Here is a 24,671-nt window from a genome sequence, read left to right as displayed (position 1 = left end):
GTTGGTCGAATTAATTTTAATGCGAACCAAACTAGCATTATCTACGACTCGTGCGATAAAACTGCGCTCCGCATCGGGCGAGTTCAATAACGAGTTTCGTTTAATTAATCAGCTGCTTTGAAAGGATTTTCTCGCGCTAATTCCCGGGGTGGTCTGTACCGTGAAATATTTTCATATAAAGATATACGATATACCTATACATATATCGCGCACAGAGAATTATTAATCTTTGAATCGAACTATTCTAAATTGATCAGAATTATTTTACTTTTATTATATTTCAGTATATTAATCTCTTGAAAATAAAATTATAGAAAAACGATTTCGAAAAAAGTAAATTGTGGAAAAAATTTAAGTGTTATTCTAAAAGTTAATCGTAATAAAAAAAATATAATTGAGAAAGTAAAAAGAGAATATAAAAATAATTACTGTAGGATCTGAAGAATTCATCTCTTACGTATATATGACGCTTAAAGTAAATTTATTTATCACGATATTACTTAATATCTTAATTCGAGAGATTCTCATATCACACGAGTACGTGTGGTGTGACATCGGAAATAACAGCTCGATGCAATAGTCAAAGGTCACGCTTGAAAAGGTTGGGGAAGAGGGGAGAGTATTCTTTTAGGATGAGCCAAGTAACCCTGGGCTTTTTCGCAACCCCGATAAAGAATAGTGGGACCAACCCTGGTGCTGCTGGCGCGACATACAATTCTCTGGCGGTGTGTTTCGAGGTTACAAGAACGAACGACGAATGGCTGCGTGTGTCCATGTGTGTGGCCCAGCGCCACGCAGCTTGGCACGGCTTTTTCGGCCACGGAGATTGCATAATCGCGCCCCGTGGCCCCATCGTGTAAGCACACAACGTGTCGGCTCGTCCGACGTTAGTCGCGTCTAGCTCGCCGTACTAGTCTCTCTCGCCGCGTCTTTTCTTTTTTTCCACCGTTTTGAGCAGCCCGAACTCTGCTCCTTCGGCTACTTATAGTTAGTGCCATTGAGAACGCGTCGACGAAGTTCATCTCGGGATCGTTTATATATCGCGGCCACGAGAGATCAACCTCCTTTAAAATTCCGAGGTCCTAAAAGTAATCGCATTTTGGGACAAGTTTAATACTAAAATTTTTGATAATTTCATTAAAATTGTATTTCACTCTCCAAAAGCATATTTATAACTTTTTTAATATTCAGCATATTTATAATTTTTTAATATTCATCACGATTTTAAAAATATTCTTTACTTATTTTGCTCGAGATATTATATACCTAATAATTGCTCCAATTCATATTGTTTTCCGAAAAAAATTCCAAAAACGGTGTGAGCTAAGAAAACGACAATATGAAAATATTTTTTACTCGAATCGTATCGATTCAATTTATCGGTTTATCGGTTCGTCAATCGATCGATTTGCTTCGTATTTTCTTGATCGCTAAATCCTCGGGAGGAAAAAAAACAGATGTGATGTGCAGCGTCATTAACGTTATTAACGACCTCGCGAGATGGACCCGTCATGCCGACTCATGTGGATCCGTGGAAGGCACGACGTGCATCGCGATGGCACGCAGAGAATCGATCGTTAAGCTCGTTTAAACGGCAAAGTGGTACAATTACGCCAAAGCGAGAGCGTCACCTCGGATTTCCCATCACGTGCGCGTCGTTGCGGTTTGTGTTTCTCGCTCCTCCTTCTCTTCGAACACCCTCGACCCTCATCGTATTTCCTATTTCAATCCGCCTTTCCAATTCGTTAGAGCCATAAAAGCTTCCTCGAGGAGTCCCGACGTGGATGAAATCAGGCCATGTAACGCGCGAATGCATTCTCTGTTACACTCGCGAATCATCACACTTTTTTTTTCTCGCAACGTTAAGCTAATTAAGTGGTGCGCGATGAAGTGAGAGCTTCGCGAGTTCAGGTGTCTGCTTGTTTTAATATTCTCTCTTCGTGTGTAATTCACAAATTGCTCAAATAGAGACCGAGAAATATTTTGCGAGTATTCCGTCGCACTTGTTCCGCAATTGTTTATTCGATCGATATATAAAGATATATATCATATGTAGTTAGATTCATAATCTCCGGCAATTATGCAGTCTAAATTTACATTCCAAATCAATCGCACTTGCTTTAATTCAATTCTGAAGCAATGTTTCCTTTGCAAGATATCGAGCACTTAGTAACCTTTGCGTGATCAATCTCGAAATATTTGTTTTCAATTGTATATATATAATTTCTGAATTATATATATATATATATATTGAATCGCGTCCACCTTTGGCACGCGCGCGTTGGATAGAGAGCGGAGAAACAGTCGCATAGCTAGCTGGCTAGCTGGCTCGCTGGCAACGTCGAGCCGTTTCTACTTCGCTGCTACTTGGACTAGCCTTTTGCCGCTACTGCCGCGGACTACTGCGGCTCGCGCTTCTGCTCTAGGCTCTAGGCCGAGTTTAGTCGCGAGCAGAGGCAGCTCTAGTCGTCGCTCAGCTGTCGCGCGTATCGCCCGCGCGCGCGATATACGTAATATCGCTCTCTATCTCGCGCTCTCACTTGTCGCACGTCATCGCAAATTACTTATGACTTACGAGGATATTATCGAGGAAACGATTTCGTTCGTTCGCGTAACACGCGAGTACAAATTGCGTCGTGAAAAATTGAGATTATCTCGGAATCATCGCAATATTACGCACGTTTTTCGCGTATAAGGTCTACTGTAAAATTGCGAATGTTTACGAAATTCTTCTCTTCATCGTGTTCCAACTTTTTGTTCTCGCGATTATGTATTCCAAGCGTTCGTATCCTATAAATGTAAATCGATACGCGCGCACGCATCTCGCTTCCCGGAGATCGATTTCCATTCCGTGCGGAGATTATTTATTCGGCGCGATAAATTCCAATTCCGCGCTCCAACAATGCACGGTCCAAGGTCGACGATTGTGTAACGTCATCGTTCCGGAGCAGATCGCGATCGGTATAGTCGTAATAAATCACGCAATTGTCTTCCCGGCTCTCTCTTTCTCTCTCTCTTCAAGAACCGCGACCCACGCGAAAAGTCGCGGATGCGTCGTCGCATTCCTAGCATTTCTCGCTGTGAAAACTTGACTCCGGAATCTCTTGTGCGCGCGCAAACAACCGCAATATATCTCCGTCGTGTTCTATTCGAGAGACCCTCGTTGAAATGACGACATACATTGTACATCTCGAACGAACCGATTATTTATCGCGCGTCACGACGCGCGGATAAATAAATGCGCGATCGGTCAAACGGCGGATCGTCACCTGGCCACGCGCGGTCATGATAATTTTGGACGCGCGCGCGTCCTCGCGATGCACCTGTTGCAGAGCCATCGAGGCAAGGTCGCGCGATTGTGCAACCCGGCCGCGTGTGTCTAAAACGACCGACGATCGACTGCATTCGGCAATCGACCGTCCCCCCTCCTTTCCCCTCCGCGTGTCTCTCTCTCTCTCTCTCTCTCTCTCTCTCTCTCTCTCTCTCTCTCTCTCTCTCTCTCTCTCTCTCTCTCTCTCTCTCTCCCCCCCGGTTCGTTTCTCGATGCAGTTGCACCGAGGTTGCCGCAGTCGCCGCTGCTTAATCACGGTGAATAATCGATGTCGACACTGCCGCTTTGCCGTCGCTGCTGCTGCTGCTGCTGCTGCTGCACTGCGGGTCGACTCTTTCTCGACTTTGGCAGAATCGCGTCTCAAAGTGCATCCGCGCCGCGCCGCGATCTTCCCTGCTGCATCTTCGCGGGCGCCATCTTTACGGCGACGGTCGTCGGCGTGCGCGATCTTTGAAGAGCCGAGAACTGAATTTTTTTCATTCCTTCCTCTGTGAAATCGTGGTTTATAGTGTATACATGTATATGTAACACGCGAGTCAAAATGCGTCGGAAAAACAATGATAAAGTGGGATAATACGTACGATTTCGCGAACTTGTGTAAGATCGGGATTACATAATTCTATTACTGCGCGAAATTCGAGCAACCGCAAGTCGGTCTCCGCGAGAGAATGAAAGGATGAAGTATTACGAGCGCGAAATATCGTTTTTTTTTTCTTCTAAATCGCAGAATGAGAGATTGATCGCTCCAGTTGTGCCAACAATGTTATCGAAGTCGATCGTCATGCCGATGCATGCAGGGATCTCTGAACGACAGTCTCAACGAGACAGCAACGCGATTGATCGACGCGAATCTCGGATCGAACCAAGAATTCGTACATCCGCGTAAAACAATGAAAAACCGCGAATAATTTCAATGGTTTTGTATAACGTCGTGATGATTGTAAGCGCACGTGATCGACTTGGAGAATAATGGATCACAGATAATTGACTGAGATTGTTTATTGCGTTACCTCTCCTTCCTTTCGTTACTAAATCGAGATTCAAGAGAGAGACAATGGAACGTAAATCGAATTTATAAAATCAGATCTAAAAATGTAAATATCTTAAATTTAAATCTAAATATCTAACAAAAATCTAAAAATTTAAATGTAAATAAATAAAATACACAGCGCGCGCGCTTTCTTTTGCATAATTAATATTAATAAATAATTTTATACTCACACAACACGTGAAAAAAAAATAATTAAATCTACAGACGAGAAAGATATAATATATAAAATATATACTTATTAATTTTACGTTAAATAAAAATATAAATGAAAACATACACGCGTGCGGGATATGCAGTGACTATTTATATCATTCCAGCTTCTTACACTTTGTCTAAATATAGCGAAGAGATACTTGAACAGTAGTCTACGATCGTTAGCGAGATATGAGACTGAATAATCTCCGATAATTATTTCGCAAAGATCAGGGGGATAAATAAATACGAAGTAAGAAAATGTTTCTCCAACTCGGGGAATTATCGTATAAAACATCGGTGACTTCGTAATTTGCTTCTCGGGACGCATCGATGGCGTCTATGAGAGGATTAGCTGTCTAAGAGCATCGAAAGGAAACGCGTGTAGCGCCAGTGCGCATTAACACGACAACGAAGACGAAGACGACGAAACGACGAAACGACGCGTCCCGACGCCGGAGCGTCGCCGGGGACAGTGACTGCTATTATTAGCAACGTCGTCCTCTTCTCATTTCGCGCTTCGAGAGGCAAAATAGCATCAGCTGACATCCTTCTGGAAGATACGCCCGAGAATTGACTCGTCGCCGTCGTCGTCGTTTCTTTCGTATCTTCAACGAGATTTTTGAGAGGCGAATTTGGGAGGGTTGTTCGATAATTAAATTCTCCCGACAGTCGTGAATATTAATATTTTTTTTCTCCGTTTGATCGCGCGTATCGTGAAGAGCGAGGACTTGATTACACGTTGACAGGAATAATCGCGTGACTCGAGTTCCCGTCGTTACATAAGTGTTTACATTTTTTTTTACCACGCGCGCAATGAATTGCGATCAACTGCGAGTTAAATATCATTGTCCAACGAGATACTTTTTCATTGATGTGGTGATTTAAAAAACGGACATTGCAACTTTATTGCGAATTTCGTGCGAGGGAGAGAAAAGTCGAAAAGAGCAGATGAGGCTGGTCGAGGGGAAGAATGGGAGGGTAAGGGGGATGAGAGACTGCAAAGATTAACGAGTAAAGAGAGCATGAGAGCGAGCCGAGCGGAAGCGAGCCAATACGAGATTGCAGGGCAGTTGGGGCTCGTGCCAGATGCGCGTTTACACGGGCCCTGAATACTGTAAATGCACTATCTGGTACGACATCTCTTCTGTCGCCGTCATCGACGATATCACGAGTATAACACACGACGCCGACTTTATAGCGCTGTAGATTAAGTTTAAACTGCAGCAAAAATCGACATCCGTATCTCCTGCGGGTATATCCCCTTATCACGAGGGGATAAAAGGCCGAGAAAGCTTTTTATGAAGCTTCGAAATCCTTACACTGTATTTTGTACATACATATACGATACAATCTTTACACGAAAAAAAATGCTGCATTTTTTAAATATAAAAAACTATGAAGTTTTCGCGTATTAGAGCAGTATTTCCGGTTTCCCGAAAAAAGGTTTGAAACAGAGATGAAAAATTTTTTTTACAGTTTTATGTGACGATTTCGATGATCAAAGATTTCTTTTATCTCTAATAAAAAGATAATACTCGATTTTGAAAATCAAGAATTGACATGAAAATGTTCAAGGCGACCGTTCAAATATGCTTTTTTAAAATTTAATTATATTTTTCATCTCTGCTAAGACATTTCTAGCTCCTTTGATGAGAGAATAACATGTATATATCTATATGACGGGATACCTGCGAGTTATTTTTTCTCTCTCAAACTCGTCAAAAGAAAAGAGAATGAGAAAGTATTATATCATTCTTTTCCCCTTATTCGAGTTACAATTATTATTACAATTATAATTATTGCACAACGAATAACAGCGAAATGCCATAATATTACAAGCACTATATATTATTAATAGCGGTTCTTTAGAAGCAAATGTTAATTAAATTATAATCTACCAATGTTTTAATTGGAATAATTGCGTCGGAAATATTCGTTCGGGATCACCGGCTTAGAATCTAGAGCAATAATTTACGGCAATAACATTTGACATTTACGTTTTTGGGTTTCAAACGATCGGCACAAGAGCAACGCGAGTTTCCCGTAATTAGTGTGACATCGTTCGGCAATATGTGTCGGCGATATCTATATAGAAAGTAATTCTACACGCACACATGAAAAACCTGTTTGAAGCTCTATACACAATGTATGTATGTGTGCTGCAATAAATAAATCCTGCTGCGAAAAAAATTGCTCTCCACCTCCCCCTTTTTCTCTTTCAATTGTAAAATATGTGTCTCATGGGGCCGGGAGAGGGAGGGGTGCATTCAAGCGCATGCTGCGTCGACAAATACTTTTTTTTTTTTAGTGCGATATTATCGACAATAATGACTCCCTGTGAATTGATGCGTAATGGCGTCCGATCGTCCGTGACGAAGGATTTGTTAACGGAAGAATGCGTATGTGTTGTTGCAGCGCCTACATTCGGTTCATGCTTCACGTAACATTTTACAATTTTATACGCACACATACACACGTACGTACATACATACATACACGCACATTGCTCACATGCGTATAGGATCATAGGATGTATTGTATCACGAATGACAATAAAAATCATCCAATGCGTTCTTCATTTAATTTCACCAGCGCCTTTACTGTAGTGATTAATTTGTCTATATAACATATACATAGATGTAAAAGTAGAGATTATATGTTACTGTAAAAGTTATTTTCTCTCTATAGATGGAATTTTTCAAATGAAATGCAAGAAGCAGATGTTGGCAGCATCGAAATTATACAATTGTATTGAATTTTATTTCCATGAATATTTCTATTAAATAATATTCGAGAAATTATGATTCAGAACAAAGTTATTGATCAGAGTTTAGTTGAAATTTAATAACTTCGATCGAAATAATTTGTTTTTTCGCATCTTTTGTTTTCACTCATCTATATTATCAATCCATAGATACAAAAAAAGTACGAGTTTTCAAATCGTCTATCGGATAAAGAATCTTTTCAATTGTTTCGAGAAAAATATTCAATAGAAAACGTTATCTGAAAGAAAGATGTATGCCTTTACTATGGAAAAAGCATTCAAAATTTTCAAATGAGATTTTTATTTCCAATATAAATGATTATAAATTCAAAGGGATTAAAAAAAAAGAAATTAGAAACACCACTTTAAATGACATTTATATCTCAGTATTTTTTTAGGCATCTCGATAGAGACCGGATTCTTTTGATTTTTATAGGTAGATAAGAAAATTTAAATTTTTTTCCAGCGCATCCAAGGATTGGAATTCAAATCTAATTTAGGTGATGCGCGATTTTGCTGTGCATTTGTGTATATTTAGCGTTAGTTGTATATTATGTAGGATATAAAGACGTACGGCACGTGTAAGATCATTAAACGGCACAAAGAGAGACGAAGGAGGGAAAGATGGAGCCAGAGCGCACACACACACACAAGCGGAAGCTCGAAATACTTGGTTAAAAATAATTGGCTCTTATAAAGAGCGAAGTGCCTCCTAGAGAGGTAGAGATTCGTCGGAGGCAAGGTCAATCGATGGAGGGAAACCTCAGAACATCATACGTACATGCCGCCTGTATTCTTGTATTCGGTATTCGCCGCATTTTCCTCTCCCTCTTTTTCGCTCTCGAGTTTGCACGCGAAATTTGGATCTCACGCTTCCGCGCGTTCGTGGAATCGCGCGGAATGCATTTTTATAAACGACGTCATCGACGACGGATAATGATTGCGCGACGTGAGATATCAGGTACGCGATTTTTTAACGTCGATTAGGGAGGAGGAGGGGGGGGGGGTCTAATACGTCATCCGTGATGATACTGGAGCTGGAAAAACGACGGATGTTTTATACTTGCGTATACATTTTCGCATTCGCAGAATGACGCTGGTTGTCTTTCTATCCATTAGTTCCAAGATGCCATTATAGTAATTACGTAAGTAGAATCAGCTGATTGTCAAGTGATGGAAGAGACGCTCACACCGCTATTTCACTCTGGAGGAACGTCCATATAATTTCAGTGTTTTTCAGTTCAGTTTTTAATTAAGATAAATGACAGTTTTTTCACACAAATTGCTATGTACTTTTTTACATCTATATCGTATCCTATCGTGATCTATTATCTCTTAATCTCGAGTTTGTGCATCACAAGCCGGGCTTAGTCGTTTGCAATATAATCTTGAGAATATAACTTTACCCGATTATATCAGAAACCAACAGTCTCTTGCCACAAAAGTTTGGCTTCCGCTATGCTATGCTATGCTATGTGCGTGCGTGTGTGTATGCGTGCGTATGTATGTTGTGAAAATAACGCGATTAAGAGAGAAGATGACCGTCAATCGAGCTTGAAGAGCTTGAAGAGTATCTGAAGAATCTTTAGCAAAGCAGAATACATCTTTTCTAATCGTTTAAAGGAACAACTTCCTTTAGCGATCGGCGTGTTGGCAGTGTGGTTAGCTGGTTGTGTGGTCGATCTATATACACGACCGCTATCGGCACTGCAATTATGACGATCGCAGACCTGCCAGAAGGAACGTCGATCTTGATTTTGGATCGAGGACATTTTTTTCTTCTTAAACACGAGAGAATGCGCGCTTGCGATCGCTTATTTATTGGCAACGAGAGAAAAAAAATCCATTTGTGAGCCGAATCGCGCACAAAGCTTATTAAAAACCCAAAAACCTGCATATTAACAAAGATGATGCAAACTTACAACTGATCGTTCTCTTCTCTTTGTTTCCAGATCAGCTTACATATCTTTCGGAGGTCTGCTCATGAGGCTACAGGGCGACGCGAACAATCTGCACGGCTTTGAGATAGATCAACACATGTACCTGCTAATGAAGAAACTTGCATTTTAATACTACCGATCGCGCGCGGGCCGTTGGATTTTTCGTTATTCGAAAGTTTCTTCAACGAATATATCAGAAGAAATTTACATTTTACATAGATAATGTACAATAGAATTAAACACACAAGCGATATTGTCAATATTGCTAACTTATTACATCCTTTATAATAATTAATTTACGATGATGAAATTTTCTTTTACTTTCAATTTTAAAGATCTCGCTACAAATTCGATGATTTTACATTTAAATTAAGTTACCAGATAATATCACTCACCCACTGTTATTATACTTGTATTTAGGATTATTGAAAACTTTATAAAAACAAATAAAAATACCTTTTTTACATTGAAATTCCTTCTCATCTACCGATCCTTATTTTCAGCTGGCTAGTCTAAAAGTTATCAAATATAAAGCAGTAGTAATAGAACTCTTGTCTAATGAAATAATTAAACGAAAAGATTGTTTTTTTTTTCAAGTCATTAGCGACCGTCAACCTCGATGCAAATAACGATATTTTCCATTTAGAGCATTTTGTGATGGACATTTGATGAAAAACAGGGATTCTGGGAGAATCAATCGTTCTATTCAAGATTTAATCGCGACGATTGTAACTATAGGGCGCGAGCAATTCTTGGATGTTGACCAAGTCGTTACGAAGTGCATCACCAAATGCGCCATCGAGGCACGAAAATAGGAGTCTGGTATTGCACACTTCTCTACCTGTCCTGTCGACGTATACGTTCCCGTAATATATACACACTCTGCTATGTAATTAACCAGCTGACACTTGGTACACTTCCAGGATAACTGTCTATCCCTTCACTTTGCTTCGATTGATATATATTAGACACACATAAACCGAGAATTGCATTATGTATTCTAGGATAAAATCATTTAAGAACACGCGTTATTTGAGAAAAAAATATGCATAACAAAATATTAATGCGTTGCAACATAATAAAAACGTAAAGAAAAATATTAGTAAAAAGAAAATTTAAATAATAATCGAAAACGTTTAAACGTAAGAAGAACCAGAATATAGATACAACTGTGTTTCAGTTTCTCCGCGTTCAAAATGAAACAGAGTTATTATATAGTTAAATTTTTTGGAATGCGTGAGACAAACAAAAGAAAAAAATCTTTAAATTTTATACAACTGCATTCTTCTTACTTCTTACATCTTATCTCTTTTCGTCTTGTTTCCTCTGGAATCTGCATCAAAGTTTAATTTTAAATACTAATGTAGCCAAAATTCTAAAAAAATTTGAAAAGAAAAGAGAAATTAAATAAAATGATTGGATCGCGAACGGGTGACAACGTATATCGCAACAAAGATAGACGATAATAATTAATTTATGTAATTAAAGTCCAGATATTTCTGACCTTGTATGTGTGTGTGTATGTATGCGCGCACGCGGCTGCAACGCTGCCCCCTCGCACGAGGTGTACGCGACAACGTGTGGGTCGAATACGTCTCAAATGGCGGAGGTTGGCTCGCGCGATATTGCGTAACGCTCGCGACCAACGCATAAGATGGCCGATGCTTAGGAAGAGAGTTTGATCCTAAATAGATTGGCCCAATAATATATAATTCGCTCTCATCTGCTCGCCGTTGCGTAACGCGCCCGTGAACAAGAAATCGATATCTCCATTCCAAACCAGTAATAAACTAATAGTATCGAGATAGCCGCCTGGTATAAATGATGAATGATGTGCGGTTTCTCATTTCTCTTGCTTCTCTCCTTTATTATCCGACTGTATTCGATAAAGTCGCATATGAAGCAACTCAAGAATTTTATTCATAGCTTACCTTAAGCGTAACAAAACGAAACTTAAAGAAACTTCTCTCCCGCTATAGTACACTTATATTTACAAGTATTTCCTCTGCTGTTTAATCAATATGTGTTCAGTTTCGTAGTGATGATAACTCGTAAACATTGATCAAACGACGTGCAAACGCCGAGTCCTTGTTTGTCCGGGCTCCAATCCAAGGAACTAACGGGTTGCGATGAGAGCGTACTATTCTGCAGCAAGCTAACGTTGCCTACGACACCCATCTCGATCCCATCGGCATCCGTAATTTTTCTTTTCTCTGGATAATTACTGAGAAATAATAAATATTAATTTTTAAAGCATATTTTTTTCACAGAGCTGTAATAATGTCATTAGACTATATATATATATATTTACTATTTCCAAAGACAGATTGTCCCTCCACCGCCACAGGTCGCAAATAATTCACGATTTTGCGGTAAATGCTTGACCAACCATATCGTCGATTTATGAGCCTAAAACCATACAGTCACACAGGATTACAAACTTGTAAATATATATTTGGAAAATATAAATTTTTATTCTCTCTAAATAAAATGAACCTTTTCAACAAGATACGGAAAGCCCTTCTTGGGATGCTGAGTCTTCAAGTCAAAGAGATAAAATTTGGATTCTAGCGTAGTGGCAACCAGCTTGTTCATGGGGATGTCTCTCCTGTCAAATTCGAGACCGCAAACTCCATTTTTCAGATTACTTTCCCACTTCAATGTCATTGCTCTCAGATCGAACATTTTGACGTCACCGTTATCGTATCCCGCAGCCACTACTCTCTCCTCGGAATTGTAAGAATTGCCAAACGCGACCGACCAACAGTCTCGTCGACTTTCCCCTTCCTTAGGTTCCATAACAGCGACCGGTCGACCCTTTTGTCTGGGATCCCAGACTTTAACACTTCCATCTCTGGATCCAGTTACCAATTCAGGTGCACCACATCCTACGCTAGCACCTGCTACTCCATCAATGGCATTTATGATCTGCGTGTGAGCATTAGCCGTGTAAACTGGTATCGAGGGATCCTCTAAGTTATAGATATTTAATTTACCCTATAAGACAGATGGATAATATATGTAGCTTATTTTGTAAAACCCTATCATATAGGAGACTATTGAATGTAAATATTAGAACATTAACAGATATCTGTTAGAGTTAGAGTAAAAGAAACCTTAAAATCACCGGTAGCTAAGTGCCTATCCCGAAGATTGGAAGCCTTGAATGTTCCACATTTCATCTGATTAGATCTCTCTATATCCTTCACGAGCTTCAACTCGCCGCTGGACACCTCGTAAATTTGTATAATACCGGTACCACGAGGTCGAGAACCCATAACCACAAATTTCGCGCTGCACGGTATCCATTTGACATCAAATAGCGAATAGTCCACCGACTTCTCGATATGACAGATTATTTGCGGCTTCGCCAGCTTGTCCATGTCTGTGAAAAGACTCTTTTCAACTTCAATTATCGTCAATAATGTCTATTCGCATCCCTTTCTTGGCAGAAAACATAAAATTGCTTTCCTGTAACTATAAACAAACTTATACGCCATCTAAACGTCGCCGTTATAACTAAAAAACGTCATCCCCAGTGTATGTCAGTGGATCTCAAATATATATGAAACTCTTTTTATATCCATATATTCGACACATTTTCTATATGCCTATTATGAATCTGTCATCATTAATTTTGTGATTTATGATAATCTTTCAAAGATATTCTTAATAAAGATATGCAAATTTACATATTAAGTTTTTATTCATTTAAATTTATATATGTATGTATCAATAAAATTAATATATATAAAGCCAACGCACATATGTATATATGTATATATTTTTATTAATACAATATTTTTTAATAAACGAGACGAGATATATTTATTTAATTTATAATTATAATTCCAAATATGCTTGTTTGATTAATATACTCTCTTCTTTTCTTATTGTTTAATATTTATTAGTAATTAAAAAAAAAAATCTTTAACGTGCACACGCTTATTAAAACAGTATAGATTGATAACATATTTTTTTATTCTTTATCAATTTTTGTCTTTTCAAATAAGAAAATTTTATTTTTTTTTAATTTAATCGTCATTCAATCTATATAGCATATGTATTTTTTCAATTTTTTTTATTTTTAACTTTTTGGGGATTTCAAGAATGAAGCAAGTATAAAAAATATACAATTATTTATGCAAGTACAAAAATACATATTATTTGCAAGTATAAAATTATATATGAAGCAAGTATATGAGTATATATGTATATTAATTTAACGTTTTTAAAAATTGTGTATTATATTTAGTCTTCGCTATCACTGTCATTTTCTACCGCACTCTCTATTGTTTCGGCAGGAGTTTCTAATTTTTGTTTGAACTGTTCAATATATTTCAGCAACCGTTTGTCAGAATCCCTTACCTAGAAATATATCAAATTACAATCAATATTTCATATTATTCGCTCACTTGTATTAAAGATTAAAAGCAAAAAATGTAAAGAGTTTATGTACCAATTTCGTAACATTCTCGATGGCTTCTTGCAAATTTTGTTTCGACGGAGCATCCTCTATTTGAATATACAAATTTGTTAAAGATTTAATAAGAGTATCCTTATCTACGTTGCTTTCCGGGTTTAAAATCTCTGCCAATATGGCAAATGCAAGGTTGTTGTGCGTATGAAACGTTTGACCGCCGGTCTTTTGATATCCTCGCCTGGTTAGATTCAATATAAATTTCGAAACGTGATATGTATCGATCTCCCGTAACGGACTAACGTCCGGTGCATCGCAAAGGGCTCGTAGTGTCGGAAAATATGCGCTTTCGAGCATTTCTTGTGCTTCGGGTACACGCATGATAAAATGCTCGAAAAAAACACTTAAGCATTGTCGAAGATAAATATCATCAATATTGGCTTCATTATAGGCCAGAATTATCAGACGTGATATAAGACTACTGCTATTAATTCGTTGATTGAGCAGCAGTTTACAGAATCCTTCCGCTGCAATAGTGCGCAGATCTTGATTCTAAATAAATTTCCAAGCATAGTTGCATTACAGTGAATTTTACTCAATTATAATAGAATTTTTAAAAAGATATTAGCTATTTACCGTATTATTCAGCAATCCCATTAAAATTTTAATGAAATTGCCAGGGCTCTTCTCTATTTCAATCTGTTTGTTTACAGAAACGACACTGTCTTCATGTGTGTAAAGTAAACGACTCTTTTCAGATCTATTCTGCATGGAGCTTTCTTCTTGGATTTGCAAATTTTCAAAATATTCCAAGCCATATATAAGCAAGAGATCGAATATCCCTTTCAAAGCAACTATCCAAATTTCTTGATTCTCTTGCTCGCAAGAAAATTGATAGAAAAATATCATTATATGTTTTCTAGCTAATTCTTTGTCCAATATGCAATAAACGCCTAATATTTTTAGCGCTAATATGTGCACATTATCATCGGGATGCTACAACAAAATAAAATTAAAATGTGTGTGATGAATAATATATTAAGTGATTGCATGAAAAATGTCAAAATAGAATATTATAATTATATCCACACATATGTATATAATCTCATGTATGCTTACGTCAAGGCTTTGTAAAACAAGAGACATTAAACTCCTAAGGGTGGGTGTTAATACGCGAATAAATTGCATCGCAGAGTACAACATGTTGAGGCACTTCATCATAGTTGCGGAATCATTTTTCTCCTCGCGCATATCATCAGTTATTACAGCTTCAGGGGTCTTTGTAGATAACTGGTTCATTTCCTCTTTCAAGATCTTGATCTTCTCTTTTAGACTTTCGGCTTGTAAAAAATTCTCTTCTTTGACTGCTTGATATAATTCCTCTTCGAGTTCTAATATATCAACTTTTAATCTTGCTTTCTAGAATCAAATTTAAAAAAAAAAGGTAGAAAGATTTATCCACACTATTAGAGAAGTTAGAGATGGGCGAAGAGTATAAAAAAGTAGGATCTAGATACTAATTAATGTAAAAGTAAATAGTTTAGAAAGTGAAATTATGTCCGAGATTTTTCTTGTCTCTAATATATAATTACTAGATTCTAATACTCACTTGCATATCTTTCTCTTGTTGCTGCTCCACAGTAATTTGTTGAGTAATTTGTTGAGTATTTACATTTTCATTTGAAGGTAGCCTAGTCTCGCTAATAACGTTAGCAATAATGTCCAGCATATTGTTGACATCTGGTACCACTTTTATCAAATGACTTACTACACACTCGATTATTTTATCGCAGCAATGATCGCTCATTAGAGTATCTATTATTAATTCGTTCAGATTCTTCCTACCCACTTCATCTGCGAGGTCATAAGTTGTAGATATCTCAAAGAGTTGTAGTAGAATAAACTTATGGCACTCTTGTTCCCATACTTCATACGACTTGGAAGAGATGAGAGTCATAAATTCGCGTATATATTTACAAAATCCAGATAATTCCGGAATAATTAATTCTAATTCTTCCGCACATGAAAGAGACTGAAGATATTTTATTACACATTTCCAATATAAAACATTTTCATTCGATATACTTGTCAGTGGAATTAGTCTCGTGTCTTTATCTATTGGCACTTGCTCCAATAAATTTTTTAAATTGGCATCTCTGCAAAAAGAATATTTGATATAAAATTTTGTTTCTCTCATTGATATATATTCTTTTTTTATTATCATTTATTTATCATTTATAAGATATACTCACTTGAATAGCACCTGTAAGGCTAAGGTGGCAGTTTCTGTCCCTATTCCAGCATCAAGAGCATGTACAAGACTTACATACTCTCCATTGTAGCATCGTAGCCATGTTGGCAATAAAACGTTGCTTACACATGTTCTGACACTCTCGGCTCTGTCTTTGAGACCATCCTTCAACAAACGTTCTCTTTGTTCAATAGTCAAGGAACGCACTGTGATTTTACTTATAAACTCAAATGCCATCTTGCGCACAGTGTCATCAACATCTCGTGTTTTTATCAGTACAGCTTGTAAGGTCTTCTGATTTTTGCCCATAGAAGAGAGAACCGCCTTGCGAACTTCAGCGCTTGGATCTTTAGATACATGAAATATATACATTTTTATTACAGGACATTCTTCGTCTGCTGGATCTTGCAATCTGTGAAGAGCTAAAACAGCCTGCGCTCTGACTTTAGGCGACTTATCCAACAATCGATCCATCATACTGACTGTAATTTGATCGCACAGATTATCATCGATGAAAGCATCATCGCCCATTGAATTTAAGAGTAAGTTTAGGAAGTGACATATGCGATATCTCACTGCTTTATCTTTAGCACCGTGATGCTTTAAGAGAAAATTGAATAACTTGTTAAGAAATGGAGACATTGGTTCCACAGTATTGCTCTCTAAGGAAGAATAAAAGCTCACTGCAAATTTGGCAAAAAACTCTAACGTGTTTGTAACATGCAGGTGTTGTTGTGCCATTGTGAGAGGTACTTTTAAAAATGAAATAAAATGATTCCAGAACGTATCGAAATCGGTCTGAAAAAATAAAAGAATCAGCAAATATTGTTACACAAGACTTTGTTTAACGAGATTAAATTCGCAAAAGAATTATTTTAAATCATTGTACAGATATAATTAATCGATTCCATCTTGAGATGTTATAAATTTCGGAAAATAAATTATAAACTATTATTACAGCAGATATACATGTGAAAATACTTGAAAAGAAACGTGTAATTCAGACTTACTTTCTCATATTGTTTTGTGAGTTGCTTCATGTACTGTGGATGATCAATTTTATTGTACTGCACTTTGCAGAATATACTTTTCATATTATTCTCAATCAATCGTACCATATTTGTTCTTTTTCTGTTAAAAATTACAATCGTTAAACATCGATTTTACGAATTTTACGAATGCATATACAGCGTATGAGCGTACAGTCGCGATGAAATTTTTCGCGCATGCGTATTCAGCGTAAAAGTCAGATGACTCAGTAGCGTATCTATTTTATCGAAAAGCATGGTATTGTCAATCCTTTGTGGAGAAAAGGAAATGGGATATTTCTGGAAAAATTAATAAATTCTATTACAAATAATTCTGTATATACATATTAATATTACGCGTGCTCAATATAGCACTCAAAATAAATAAACGTTTATCGAATTCAAAAGCGCCCTACATTGCATTAATAAACGAGTCTGTCGAGCTCGTGTCACGTGGTCTGCTGCGCATGTCATTGGTGATGGGTAAAACATTTCCATTGGACATCATTGGCCGTTAAAATTTCAAACGAATGTCAACATGATGGCTCGATTGTAGAACGAGGTTATAATCGATTGATCGAATGTCGATCGATTGATCGAATTGACTAAAATAAAATTTTGAAAAAACAAAGAATAAGTTTTTTTTCGGCTAGCGAATACATTTCAGAGTTACACAAATGTGCTTGGCATTACAAATATATCGATACGTTTAATCAATCAAAAGACAAAGATTTTTTCCTCCTGATTGATTAAATGATTCGAATACCTTTGTAACGTTAAATATATATATTTGTAAACCAGAGAAAGTTATCCACTATCTAAAGAAAATTCATTCGAATGAATGTTTCCTTAAAATTCTATTCAGTCAGTGAAAGAAGGAATAATGTTTGTATTAATATTGCTTCGTTGCAAATAGCAAATAAAATTATTTGTGATGTATGGGAATTATTTGGTATGATATATAAAAGTAGATGAAAATCTATATATAAATATATAAGAAGCTACGCTTGTTTTCCAAAGAAAAATTTATAAAGTTTTCCACATTTTAAGCTCATATAATAAAATTTACATCTAATATATTAAACATTTTCAAGTTTCTAGAGAGATTTATAAATAAATTACAATTAATATAATTTGGTGCGAGATATAGGATCATACGAATAAATATTTCACAACACTAAATTAAGAAGAACCGAGATTTAAATACATCATATGATATAATCTTTATCGTAATTTTTATACACATTTACAAGTCGCAGATACTTCCTCGAGAAATGTATATAGTTTCGTTTGCAAAATATTTGAACGGTTCATTAGTTACTTTCTAGTTATCGTAAATTTCTAGTTGATACTCTTGAATTATATCTTCATTTCAACAACAATAATACGATAATAATAATTACAAATACAACAAAAAGTAACGATTAATAATAATATAGCGAGCTCGTCACGTGTTTGCTCCTAGATACAGTCGCAAAAATGGCGCGCAGTTTTTTATTTTTTTTTATTTTTTTTATTTACTCAATATCGGTCGAAGAGAGGAAAGATGGAGGAAAAATGGAAAATGGGAGGCCGCTCTATATAGTAATTATGTATTTTTTATTTAACATCAAAAGTAATGACACTTGGGTTGTATTCGTATCTCAGAGGTTGCGATGTATTTTTCACATGGGTGTCGCGTGTGTAAAAACAGAACTTATCGAATAATAATTAATTAATTGCGAAAGGGAATCGTCAATCGTCAATCAGAATATAGATATAGCTGGTGGAGCGGTGTAATAGTAACGTGTCATTTTTCCGAGCGTGTAAACCCGTGTCTCTCTCTCTCACTCTCTCTCTTTCTTTCTCTCTCTTTCTCGCTCTTTCTCTCTTTCTCTATATGCGGTGTATAAAGTGTACAGATGTGTGGTATACGCGGCATTTATAACGCAAAAAAAGAAGAAACAGAAAAAAAGGAGTGTATATACGGATAGACCCGTGAGACGAAGAAGCGATCCTCTCTCCTCGGATGAGGAACGCTTCTCGGTCGAGGTCGCCGTTGTTCGCGCGTGCGATCTGTTTGTCCGTCATTCAATTATTTAAAATATATATACAATATTAATAAAACATCGTTCGCCTTACACTTTTTCTCTCTTTCTCTCTCGCTCTTTTTTTTAAACTTTTTTTAATCGTTCAATGATTCCGACGCGGTATGCGGCGGGCTGTGCAGGCGCGCAGCGTTATTTTTTTTTTCGCGAGGATTCTCCCTAATTAGAAAACGCGAAAGATTTCCGCGTTCCGAAAAGCGGGGAAAAATGAAAAACTGCGTTTATTTTTTATCATGCATGTATGAATTTATGTTTTTGATCGCGCGAAGAGAATCACGACGACGCTCCTTATCTTTCGTCCACGATGAGACAATCGTTTAAAGGACACGAAAGAGCCACGTTACGTGCCGCTTATTTTTAAAAGAGGGAAACAAAATGAGATAATTGCATGTGTATATACAGGGAATCCTTCCAGGGATTCCCCCTCTGGCTATCTTTCTCTAAATCTCACGCGTGCAAAGATACGAAAGCGTAACATTGTCCTGCACACTTGACGGATAAATGTTGTAGGACGCGAATCGAGTAAGCGTGTAGAAGCGCAGCATCGTCCCGCATCAGTCCACCGCAAAAGGATTGTGTGTGGTCTTTTAGACCGAAACTTTCTCCTCCGCCTGTGTCTTTTTTCCACCCTCGTTTTTGTCTTCCCTCCACCTCTCCATCGTCGCATCTCTCTTTTCTACTCTGTTCTCCATCTTTTTTTTTGTTCGCTTATACGTACTTTGTTTTTTTTTCTTCAACAACACGATCTAGACTAAACCATATATAATAATTACATCTAATAATATCTTATTGTAACATGTATTATTATTAATATTATTATTTATCATTATTATTTATTTATATTATTATACTATTATATTTTATTAATAATATTTAAATTATTAGCCTAAAGTAAAGAGGCGGCGCACGACGGCAAAGCATTTTTTTTTGGGCTCCTACGGCCCCCCTACAGGCACGGAACACCCTGTCGACAACGCCGCGGATCTTCTCCGTAGCTTCAAAGATATCCACCGCACACATACGCGCAGGTATGTTCCTCTCTTTCGTTCTCTCTCATTCTCTCTCTCTTTCTTTCCTTCTTGATCCTGCACTTTTTCATTCGCATCCGATCCGTAAAAACGGCAATCCATCAAGAATAACAATCGCGCACGAAACGTTTTTACGAAATTTCTCCACATTTTTTCGTTGTGACAGAAGCGATCGATCTTTTACGGCACGAGAGCCGTGTCGCGACATTAATAAAATCGACCTCTACATTCCTCGGCTCGGCTTAATCGCTGTCTCTTTCTAAAAATTACAGTTTTCGCCTATATAATATAACGCAGATAGAGGAGGAGAATTTAGTTGGTTGATCGGCGTCGATCGATTTGGAAACGCCGTGATAAATTGGATAGCGTCCGAATTTGAAACAGATTCTTTTTTTCGCGCGATGCACCGATTGGCCGATGGATACTTTTGAAACGTAAATTCTCGAATTCCAGTTCCCGATGACGATTAACGAGCTCGCGCCGCGAGTCGTGCGATCCGTCTCTGTCCGATGCCTTTTTTCCCGCACTCGTGTGACAGCACGAGAGCATCCGCTTCGTCGAGTCTCTCTTCCGCGAGAAAGACGACGAACGAGAACAGCCTAAACGACAGGGTTGAGAATGTTTGAATTTTTTTTTTCAGACATTTTTTTCCCATTTTTTAGACCGTCCAGGTCGTCGAAGAATGCAATTCGCGCAATCTCCCGTGCGCACAAGCAACAGAGCAAAATCGGTTCGCGCGAGAGATCGAGGGAAACGCGGAGCCTTATTTGGGATCCGTATCTCCCGGTAGCGAGATTCGAGGCGACGGGGCACCGGACGGAGGAAACCGGCGAAGGGAGAAACGTTTCGCGTTGTACGGGGCACCTCGAGAACACGTCGATTATTGAACACTTAGGGTAGTTTTTTTTTTTGGGGCCTGGGCCGCCGAGCGAGCGTCGCATGTTCACTCATCGAGTCCTCCCGCGTTCGCCACAATCGATCGACGAGAACGCGATCATCATCTTCGCGGGCCATTATATAACATGATATAATTGTAACAGTATAGCCACGCGCGATTGCTCCATTCTCTCTTTGTAAAAGTAAATGATGGACTTTGGGTATATACCGCGACACGCGAAAACGAAAGAAGCGTTTCATTGTTCGCAAAGGAAATGGAATGATTATTATTCGGAGAGTCATCACGACACACACGAGGGTGTCCTTCAATTAATCGCGTTTCTATACAAGTTTTTCAACGATAGACGCGATAAAGCTGAGAACGGTGCTTTAAAATCCTACTGTTTCGCGATAATTGATTCTAATTATTTTTGAAAAGCGGAGAGAGAGCATATATTCATTCTATGATAATCCAAAAAAGTATCCATCGCGTCTCTTTTCAAACGCGATTCCGCGTAATTATTCAGATATACATATATCGTTTATCGTTAAAAAAAAATTCGTTTGCTCGCAATAATAGCACCCCGATTTCTCGTCCTGCGGGCTTTCTCACATCAACCATCAACGTCGCGATCGCGATTCCGAAGCGAACACGGGCAACGACTAACAATAAGAGAGAGACCCACGGGGGAGACGAGAGAAGGAAGGATATAATATATTCGTGCGTATAGGGTTGCGAGATCGCGTCGATGAGAAAAGTCTCGGATCGTCCCGGCCCGGAAAAAAAAAGAAAAAAAAGTCGCGTGGCAGGCATTTTAAGTCACCGTTGTGTGTTGTTTCGATACTACATGCACAACGCACATACACATACGCGCACGCATACACACACATACGCAAACACGGACAGCGCGCTCGCCGGTCGCCGGCTGGCTGACAAGTGACAAGAGATCCTACACGTTTCGCTGTTACACAGAGCGTTCCGCGTTGCGGGGGGGTCAATGATTTATAGCGAGCTGTCCCGCTGGCGTTTTAAATCTATGAAAAACTAAGAGAAGGAATTTTTATATTCTTCATTTAGCTTTTACCTAAGTAAGAACATTTTTTTTACTCGCTTTCTCTGCTCCGGTCTCTGTGTCTCTGTTTCTTTCCCTGTCTATATCTGCATCCATATATTGCATCCCTTCTCTAATACAAAGTGCAAGCAGTGTATTATTTCGCACATTTCCTATACCATTATCCTGCCTCGTTAAATTTTTTGTTACCTCTCTTTCTCTATTCTTATCATCTCTCCCTCTTTCGTTAATCAATAACGTTTTATAATAATTCATTTATCCTCTCAAATGACATGCGGCAGGTTTTATTTTCTTTTTTCTCCGGTTCGCCGGCAACCAGGCCGCGATCACCCGCCGCACATTTACTATCCGCCCGTGCAATTACATAACATATCGTTTATCAGTTCGTATATCCTCGTCAATTGGTAGTGATTATTCTGTTCACATATATATCTTCACCGCCTAATTATATACTTTTTTCTCCCATCCTCCTGCTGCTCCATTACAATGTGTGTGTGGGAACCCCGCTCTCCGCTAAAATCTCGGAAACCCCGATCAGCGCGCACTTTTCTTCCATCTTATCTGTCTCCCCGTGTGTTAGTGTGATATTATCTTCGAGCTAAGAGTCATAACTATACTGAAACTACGCGATACGTCTTTGCCGTTTTCGTCCTGACAGCTACACGGATTAAGACTCAAAACCGAATGTGTGTATGTCGTTTATTTAATAATAATAAATACTGCGAATGCGGTTTTATTTAATTATATCTTATTATTTTTTTATTTCATTTAGTTATTTATATAACTCTCTCTCTCTCTCTCTCTCTCTCTCTCTCTCTCTCTCTCTCTCTCTCTCTCTCTCTCTCTCTCTCTCTCTCTCTCTCTCTCTCTCTCTCTCTCTCTCTCTCTCTCTCTCTCTCTCTCTCTCTCTCTCTCTCTTTCCTTTATTTTAGTTATTTTATCATGACGTATAACTATAGACCGTGCCGATATATCTGTCATATCAGGTCCATCGTTACAATTAACAAGTAATTAGATTTTCGTACGAAGTATATATTTCGGTGTCACGCGAGATGCCTAAGAATTTTCTTTAAATTTCTCCTGTTATATTGAGCACTTTTTTCGGTTTGCTCTTTCGCGTCGGTCTCTCTGCTCTTCTTGTTTTTTTTTCTGCGAATCTCTATCTTCTTGTCGACCTAAAGTTCTTCTCAATGGAGGGTTGTGTGTATGTGTGCCGATCTTTGGCGTACCGTTATTTTGCGCGCATTGATCGACGATCAACGAAAGCCTATTATTATAAAGTTTGTTGGTAACGCAAAGATGTCTACGATAATACGCCACTAATAGTATAAGAAGTCGCGTGAATGTAGTAATTTGCATCCGGCATAAGACATAAGAATGCACGTGATTCCGTGATTCTCTGTCGCGCATTAACGCCCCGGTCTCTCGAGCGTATGTCCATTTCCGCTGCCGTTCCGGACTTTCATTCTCGTTGCTGTGGCGGCATTCTTTCATCGCGGTTTTTTTTTTCTTTAGGCCTGACACTCACATTGCATCAATCGCATCGCGACGTCACCAGCGACTCTTCTCAATTATCTCTTTTTCTCTTTCCTTCGTTCCATCTTCGAACGACGCTTGTAGAATATATCCCGTCCAGAATTTAACAGTAGCAGCAGCAGCAGCACCAATCATCACCGGAAAGCCCCGTAGTAGTTGTATTGTTGAACGCAGAGCAGAAGGCGCGACTTCTCAATTGGCTTCCCATGATTCGTACGATGGTGACTGGTGAAATTTCCTCAACGAATCCTTCCTTTTTCTCTCTTTCTCTCGAATACCGGATCAATTTTTTTGAGACTATGAAATCCGGCACGCAAGCGTGCAAGCGATTGTTATGGCAGCAAAGCCAGAACGACGAGCGTGCTCTTTGTACCTCGCGCTGTATCTATAGCGCTAAAGGGTCTTCTCCATGTCGCGGAGAAATAGTCTCGCGCCCTCTTTCTCGTCGTGAGAGCAAGCACGAATCTCTGCACATAAATCATCCTTCGTTGTCCATCCGTTGCTCTCCCGACACGTGACTCGGACAGACCCAGTAGCACGTTTCGTGTGAAAAGTGTTATATATCTGTTCAACATGAGTGATTTATTTATTTTTCTTTTTTTTTTCAGGTGTGAGTATGCGTCTCATTCTCTCTCATCATCATTCTCTCTCTTTCGCTCTCGCTCTCGCTCTCTCTCTTTCTCACTCTCTTTCTCTCGCTCTCTCGTCCGTTCACTCGTCCTCTTGCGCGCGCGCTCTGCATGCGTGTGATTTAATCCTCCTTGCGTTTAATAATAAGTTTCTTGCTCGAGCCAGCCGCCTGGATTCCGGCGGAGATAGAATCGTCTCGTCTCGTCATAAATGAAGATGGCGAACATGAACGGTAGAGCTGGCAGCCACCATACGAATCTGCAACGTTACATATATGGGTTATTACATTTTCCTGTGTATCGCATTATACACTGCCAATTTGAAATCAATTATTACTCAACACTCAACGACGATAGCTTGAATCTTTGTGTATTAAATAAAAGTCGAGTTTAGATTGGATTTGTTTAGCGTTAAATGTATGAAAAAGAAATTTGAATAAATACATCATGATGAAAGGTTTT

General features: G+C 38.4%; 4 protein-coding genes across 13 annotated transcripts in view; 1 reads left to right on the top strand and 3 right to left on the bottom strand.

Moving 5' to 3' along the window:
* The window catches only part of Rpb8 (DNA-directed RNA polymerases I, II, and III subunit Rpb8), a 57,446-nt gene extending 47,693 nt beyond the window's left edge, over nt 1-9,753 (top strand). The window contains exon 5 of the mRNA XM_083032534.1: nt 9,294-9,753. Coding sequence (XP_082888660.1) covers nt 9,294-9,411 — 118 coding nt within the window. The 3' untranslated portion in view covers nt 9,412-9,753. The remainder of the gene's footprint in view (nt 1-9,293) is intronic.
* Nucleotides 9,630-12,840, bottom strand: Wdr92 (dynein axonemal assembly factor 10). The gene is made up of 4 exons (XM_083032532.1): nt 12,398-12,840; nt 11,778-12,278; nt 11,593-11,690; nt 9,630-11,505 (listed from the first exon to the last, which is right to left on the bottom strand). Exons 1-4 carry the CDS (start codon nt 12,662-12,664, stop codon nt 11,298-11,300), a joined length of 1,074 nt encoding a protein of 357 aa, XP_082888658.1. The 5' UTR covers nt 12,665-12,840; the 3' UTR covers nt 9,630-11,297.
* A 563-nt stretch (nt 12,841-13,403) lies between these two features.
* On the bottom strand, nt 13,404-17,193 carry Cap-g (Chromosome associated protein G). 4 transcript variants are annotated; one of them, XM_083032490.1, is made up of 7 exons: nt 16,963-17,193; nt 15,954-16,750; nt 15,311-15,857; nt 14,821-15,120; nt 14,338-14,697; nt 13,741-14,253; nt 13,404-13,649 (listed from the first exon to the last, which is right to left on the bottom strand). In XM_083032490.1, the coding sequence occupies exons 1-7, from the start codon at nt 17,068-17,070 to the stop codon at nt 13,533-13,535; spliced, it is 2,742 nt and encodes a 913-aa protein (XP_082888616.1). In that variant the 5' UTR covers nt 17,071-17,193; the 3' UTR covers nt 13,404-13,532. The 4 variants fall into 4 exon arrangements, with proteins under 4 accessions (XP_082888616.1, XP_082888617.1, XP_082888619.1 ...); XM_083032491.1 differs by having other exon boundaries at nt 15,954-16,614; nt 16,963-17,085; XM_083032493.1 differs by having other exon boundaries at nt 15,954-16,434; nt 16,963-17,027.
* Nucleotides 17,194-18,558: 1,365 nt separating this feature from the next.
* Atpalpha (sodium/potassium-transporting ATPase subunit alpha) overlaps nt 18,559-24,671 on the bottom strand; it is a 68,886-nt gene continuing 62,773 nt past the window's right edge. For all 7 annotated transcript variants that reach the window (XM_083032477.1, XM_083032476.1, XM_083032480.1 and 4 more), the window contains one exon: nt 18,559-24,468. In XM_083032477.1, coding sequence (XP_082888603.1) covers nt 24,348-24,468 — 121 coding nt within the window. In that variant the 3' untranslated portion in view covers nt 18,559-24,347. The remainder of the gene's footprint in view (nt 24,469-24,671) is intronic.

Source organism: Prenolepis imparis, unplaced genomic scaffold (genome assembly GCF_030444845.1).
Source record: "Prenolepis imparis isolate NDT839.2.m4 unplaced genomic scaffold, iyPreImpa1.0 SCAF_2, whole genome shotgun sequence".
NCBI lineage: Eukaryota > Metazoa > Arthropoda > Insecta > Hymenoptera > Formicidae > Prenolepis > Prenolepis imparis.
Note: the sequence above shows the minus strand (reverse complement) of the source record. Positions and strands in the feature narration are given on the sequence as shown.

Excerpts from the sequence above, each read along its gene's own strand:
- Wdr92 (XM_083032532.1), bottom strand. The coding sequence starts at position 12,664 with ATGGACAAGCTGGCGAAGCCGCAAATAATCTGTCATATCGAGAAGTCG. Across the intron at positions 12,279-12,397 it reads TAGCTACCGGTGATTTTAAG|GGTAAATTAAATATCTATAA; the intron begins GTTTCTTTTACT and ends TCTGTCTTATAG. Across the intron at positions 11,506-11,592 it reads ACAATCTGTCTTTGGAAATA|TAATTATCCAGAGAAAAGAA; the intron begins GTAAATATATAT and ends ATTATTTCTCAG.
- Cap-g (XM_083032490.1), bottom strand. The coding sequence starts at position 17,070 with ATGGTACGATTGATTGAGAATAATATGAAAAGTATATTCTGCAAAGTG. Across the intron at positions 14,254-14,337 it reads TGGGATTGCTGAATAATACG|AATCAAGATCTGCGCACTAT; the intron begins GTAAATAGCTAA and ends AAATTTATTTAG. Across the intron at positions 13,650-13,740 it reads TCGAGAATGTTACGAAATTG|GTAAGGGATTCTGACAAACG; the intron begins GTACATAAACTC and ends ATATATTTCTAG.